The sequence below is a fragment of the Papaver somniferum genome, unplaced genomic scaffold (genome assembly GCF_003573695.1).
Source record: "Papaver somniferum cultivar HN1 unplaced genomic scaffold, ASM357369v1 unplaced-scaffold_137, whole genome shotgun sequence".
NCBI classification, from domain to species: Eukaryota; Viridiplantae; Streptophyta; class Magnoliopsida; order Ranunculales; family Papaveraceae; genus Papaver; species Papaver somniferum.
This window is the reverse complement of record NW_020622934.1, coordinates 18,858,427-18,864,447: the sequence shown is the minus strand read 5'-3', so window position 1 is coordinate 18,864,447 and position 6,021 is coordinate 18,858,427. Positions and strand designations below refer to the sequence as shown.

Below are 6,021 nucleotides of genomic sequence, written 5' to 3'. Positions count from 1 at the left end.
CTAACTCTGAACTGAAAACCACCATCAACAATTCCAAACAAAACCTAATTTCAAAATGTTAATCACCTAATTAATTAACTAAACTAATTAACCTAATCAAATTTTTTAATGTTGATTAAACGAGAGTAGATTAGCCATTTTGAAAATAATTGGTTCAGGGATATTGTGTTTTACTTCAAAATAATCCGGAATTTATCTCCTTATGTATACCCCAATTTTTTTTCTTCCTAAAATAATAAACTTTTATTTCGAAAAGAAAGATTACATGTTCATGAGAAAGACAGGTTTATCACCTAATCATTTTCCTATTATATTATGTCTTTTGCAATGCTTAAGATTAGATTATGTTAACAAAAATTTCATAATATATCTTTAACCGATAGAGTATACCCCAATTTGGCACGGAATTAAATGAGGTGTTCAATCCCTATATCTCAATGTTTAATGTCTACCCATCCTATCCTCTATCCGTATGAAAGCTTCTTAAATCAACATCAGCCGTTGATAACCACAGAGTCTAATTTATTTTCCCATCCGTATCACACCTTTAAAACCAATAAAACAGCAAACAACGGAAAACCAAAATCCGTATGCAACCTTTTTAAATCAACATCAGCCGTTGATAACAACAAGCCTCTAACTTTTTTTCCCATCCGTATGATACCTATTCAACCAATAAGAACCCAAACATCTAGCCTCTTCAATCCTCTATAAATTCCCATTCCCACATCCGAACTCCTCACAAAACAAAATCAATCTCTCCAAACCCTGATCAGAGATCTCTGCAACTCATCATCTTCAGCAATGGCTCGTACAAAGCAAACAGCAAGGAAATCCACCGGAGGAAAAGCTCCAAGGAAGCAATTAGCAACAAAAGCAGCTCGTAAATCTGCACCAGCAACCGGAGGAGTAAAGAAACCTCACAGATTCAGGCCAGGAACTGTTGCTCTTCGTGAAATCAGAAAATACCAAAAGAGTACTGAACTGTTGATTCGCAAACTTCCATTTCAGCGTTTAGTTCGTGAAATCGCTCAAGATTTCAAGACTGATTTAAGGTTTCAGAGTTCAGCAGTTGCGGCATTACAAGAAGCAGCTGAAGCTTATCTTGTTGGTTTGTTCGAAGATACTAATCTCTGTGCGATTCATGCGAAAAGGGTTACTATTATGCCTAAAGATATTCAACTTGCTAGGAGAATCAGAGGTGAACGTGCTTGAAAAAGAGGGGTTTAATTTCTTTGTAAATCTAGATTAGGGATGTCTTTTTTCTTTTGGTATGTAGAACTGTCAGTGCTCTGATTTTGACAATCTAATGAAATGGAATTTCACAGTTTCTGAATATGTTGTTTAAATGGTCTGATTTGATTTCTGCTCTGAAACTCTAATTTCGATTGAATTCAATCCAAAATAATGACCATTTATGCTTGATATCTGTTTGAGTGTTGGGTGCTGAGGGATTTGATATGATAACCTTATAAATTCGTTTCCATTTTGGCATTTTTAGATGCCGTGGTGTTTCGAAGCAATTTCTGCCTCTTTCTTGAATGATCTATTACAGTCATGCCTTGGTATTATACTTGTGCAAGAATTGAGATCTTCCTTTTGATGAATACTTGTGCAAGTGGATGTACTAATTTGTTTCCCAAGGCCGGAGACCTACCTCTGCAGAAGGTCATTTGCAGTTTATGGCGCCTAATTGTAAGGTGCAGAAGTCACTTTTTGGTCAGACAACAATCTCTGTAAGTGGGAACTTTAATCGTCTTTGCATCATTGGTGTTTTCGATTTCACTAGTGGTTGCAGAGTGGTTGGAAAAGACAACCTCTTGGCAAAAAAGAAGATACCCGAAAACATGAAAACGCCATAAAATGAAGCCATGATAAATGCACATACCAAACGATGTGTTGAATGCTTCAAAAAGAAAACAATGTGTTGAGAAATCACTACTACATTTTTTTAAGTTTTCAATAATACATACAACTACTGAGGTGTTCTCATCTAATGGTAAAGGACCAGAAAGACAATTGAAATAGACATTGAGAATCTTAAGCTTCTTGCAGTTTCCCAATTTCCTATGGTTGTTAGTTCTCAAAGGATATTATTGTTCCCAATATCAGATTGTTCCCACTATCAGAGATTGGACAGAAATTTTTTCCTACTTCCTAAGGTATAAGTCCTTCCAGTGAGTTCCACGAAAGGTTGAGTTACCTGAGTTGTAACAAATTTCAAAGCTCTTGAGGTATTATTCCAGTGAATTTGTTACGACTAGCATCCAAGTATATAAGCCTTTTAAGATTTCCAATGCTTGGAGGCAGATTCCCAGAGAAGAGGTCCATGATCAGGTCTACTGACACCAACTTCTGAAGATTCTTAAGCCCTGGAGGAAGATTCCTAGAAAATGAGTTGCCGTGTACCGACAGTTCAATGAGGTTTCCAAGTTCTCCAACCGTGGAAGGTAAGCTGCCAGTAAACCTATTCTTATCAGGTATTAGTTCCCTGAGCATTTCAAGGCTCTAAATTCTTCAAATTCCATATATTTGCAGGAAGAGTGCCTGCGAGGGAACAATAGTTGACGTAAAGACGGTTCAGTGCTCTAAGCGCCCAAGGTGGCTTGGAAACGGAAACTGTACCTCGTGAAATTTGGAACCGACGCATCTTATACCAGACCAATTACATGGTGAACTTCTGTGTTGCACCAGCTCGGAAGGAGATCTCTTTTTATGACGAGAGAATCTTTGAGAGCAATTAATATCTGAAGGTCACTATGATCATTTGCTTCACAGAAGGATGGATAGATGAAGCAGACAGCGACTAAACGGAAAAGGAGCCTAGGGTGCAGAATATGAGCTGGTAGTACCATTCTGGAGCTTCTATTATGGAGAATCATGAAAAACACCCTGGGGCTCGATGAGATTTGCGAACTCGAGAAACATCCGTTGGACACTGAGAAGTATCTGTCAAATTAGAACACGGAAAGTGGACAGACGATTTGTCACAACGTTTTTCAAGTTCAGTATAGGCAATGCATGAATCAAATATGCTTTCAAACAGTCATTAGCAATAACAAGAGGGAGAAGTTGTACCTTGTACACTCTAAGGAAGCAGAAATGAAGCAAATATATTTGAGCATTCTCATGTCCATCAGCCAAGTTTTAAACAAAGCATTTTGAAGAACAAACAGGAAGAACTGGTAACAAGATAAATTTCTGGGACAACTTAAGGTGCATACGAGTTATCTAAGACAGAAACTCATGGATTTCTGGGACAACTTAAGGTGCACACGAGTTATCTAAGACAGAAACTCATGGAAACTTGAGGTCATTATTTATTCTTAAATGCTGGAGCATCTTACAATTGGCGATGGTGATCTACAGCGCAAGTTCTCCTATATTAAAAAAACCCGCTACTTGTGACGCCTAGTAGAATTGCATTCTTTTATCTTTTAGAGAAAATGGATTGGAGAACTAATAGAAAGTATCCTTGAGTACTTAACGTTTCTCCTTTTATACTTTCTTGGGGTTTAAAATAACACTACTGAGCCATATTAAGGTCTGGGAAGTTCGAGTTTTAATTATATAGAGCACAAAAAACACCATAAATCCGATAACATGGATAATCAAAGATCTCACCTGCATCTTTGAGGGGCTGCTAAATGCACGGAAGAAACTCAGGCCCAGATAATGTCTGCAAACTGTACAGCACCCACTTTCCTATAAAAGAAAGAAAGAAACAAACAAAAACTTCATTTTGAGTGTGGGTTTGCTAATTAATCTGATGTTACATAAACAAAGAGAAAAGTAGATATTATTAGGATTTGCAAATGTTTAATAAGCTCTTGGAAAAACTGCTATTTCTGCAACAATGATAAACATCCCTGAGACATAAGGCTCTTAGAACGTCATCTATTTTTGGATTCTTTTGTGTTGCGCAGTAGACTAAGATGCCAAATATTTACACAAGACATAGTACTCTTTAACAAAGAGTCCTGGATCCTGTCCCCTTTTCACTTTAGATGGTTGTAAATCTTTCATTCACCGGCCTCGCAACCAGCAAATGACTCAAACCAAGAGAAAACAAAAATGAAGGGCCAATAGTTACTTCTCACGCACAGTCCTCTGCAGAACATACATAATACTAAAGCAATTCTCTCAGGATCAAAAGGCTTTAATACAAATCAATAATCTTAAATGAAATTAGATGTTTCAAAGTGATGTGATTTCTCTATTTAAATGGTCAAATTGGTCTAAATGATACAAGAAATCAGTCTCAGCCTCAGGACATCTCCATTTCAACATTTTCTTTGCAAAAATAAAAGTCGCATACCTGTTATAAATTATACTCCTGCGCAGAAGTAATATGTAATACTTCTGCGCTTTTCTAAGTTATTTCCTGCTCAGCCAGTCTTTCCCTTCATGCTGAAGCGACTAACAGAATCAATCGAAAATCCAGGTTTCGGGTCAACCAATCCATTTGGAAATATTGAATGATGTCGTGAGATTGAAGTCTCCATCCTTCAAAGATGCTCCTTTAAGGCGTTAACAGCTCCAGAAACATGCCAAACCATGCAGGTCCAGCTTCCATACATCAGATTAGTCCTTTATACCACTACATTTTTTGGGCCTGGCTTGTAAGTTAAACCTTAGGGTAGCAATCCACTCTTCTTGTGTCTTCTTCGACGGAAAGCAGTGCTGGTTTCTACTCACTGCACAATAAATAGCTGAATTTCAACATGAATGTATACCTTGCATAAGCTAAAAGAGAAACTGAAAGAAAAATTTATACATGTCTTGTGTAGCAATCCACTCTTCTTGTGTCTTCTTCGACGGAAAGCAGTGCTGGTTTCTACTCACTGCACAATATATAGCTGAATTTCAACATGAATGTATACCTTGAATAAGCTAAAAGAGAAACTGAAAGAAAAAATTATACATGAATATATATCTTCTACAACAGGTGATAACATCTTGTTTGGCCAACAGCTCAAGCCTCAAGGCTGGTTTGTCCAAATTTCAATTTGCTTTCTTATAGTTTTTATCCTGTTTCTTTCTTTTTTTTCGGCCAAATTCTCAATAGAGTCAGTGCAACTATATATTGTGTCACTGTTTAGAGTTTATGCATATACATTCTAAAGTTTGTTGAATGTATTCACTAGACCAATCTGATCTCAAAAATCAATTCTAAAGTCAAATCAGCAAAAATCCATATGTTAACTGCATTTAAGAATACCCAACACATGACCTATCTTAGGTCAATTAAGCATATAAGTAAAATCATTCAAAGTTGGTTGCAGTCATATCGAAAGTACAAACACCTAAACACCCTATCCTTACAGGCTCACAAATCTTCTAATTGAGCATGTTGTGAGTAAAACAAACAAAAAAACACATCAAATACGCTAAATTCCCTAACTTACCCAAATGAATTTGACATTTATCAACTAAATCTTCCTCTCAGCATAACTCAACGGTTTCCAAGTACATAATCTGTCAATTGCATTCTCTTCTCTTCGAAATTGATCCCCCCGTCATTTCCATCATCAACGGACTTAACAATTGGATCAATACTCTTCAATTAAGAGATGGTTTGAAACAACACTCTTCTTTGAGTTTTGAAGCTGAAGATGAAGAAGAGAATAAGCGAGATTATGATTGAGAATGTGGATTAGGGTTTTCGAAACGGCGAGAAATTCCGTGGACAATCATGTGGGTATGGAAATTTGTTGTTCTTCATGAATGGGGAAGGTTTAAGAGCACAGGTGAGGACCGAGGAGGGCCGGAGGCCTAGTTTCGACTTTTGAGGGTATATTTTTGAACGATTTTTTTGGGAACATCGTTTTTTTTTTGTAGGGACCATTATTTTATTTTGAATAAGACATTAGAAGTAAATCATCCCTTATCCAGATATTTATATTAATAACTAAATTATCCTCCTAATTAATTTTGAGTAATGATTAATTAATGTTAATAATAGTTAGTGTAATGATTAAGTTAAAGATAATTAGTGACATTAAAAAATCAGATGTTTTT

General features: G+C 36.5%; 1 protein-coding gene and 1 long non-coding RNA gene across 3 annotated transcripts; one reads left to right on the top strand and one right to left on the bottom strand.

Moving 5' to 3' along the window:
* The first annotated feature begins 723 nt into the window (after nt 1-723).
* On the top strand, nt 724-1,338 carry LOC113334938 (histone H3.2). Its single transcript, XM_026581160.1, has one exon. The coding sequence runs from the start codon at nt 805-807 to the stop codon at nt 1,213-1,215; it is 411 nt and encodes a 136-aa protein (XP_026436945.1). The 5' UTR covers nt 724-804; the 3' UTR covers nt 1,216-1,338.
* A 541-nt stretch (nt 1,339-1,879) lies between these two features.
* LOC113334474 lies at nt 1,880-5,773 on the bottom strand. Of its 2 annotated transcripts, XR_003352827.1 has the most exons (6): nt 5,409-5,773; nt 4,778-4,844; nt 4,319-4,697; nt 3,625-3,705; nt 2,626-2,949; nt 1,880-2,547 (listed from the first exon to the last, which is right to left on the bottom strand). It is a non-coding gene; the product is annotated as an uncharacterized LOC113334474 (long non-coding RNA). The 2 variants fall into 2 exon arrangements; XR_003352826.1 differs by having other exon boundaries at nt 1,880-2,949.
* Nucleotides 5,774-6,021: the final 248 nt, after the last annotated feature.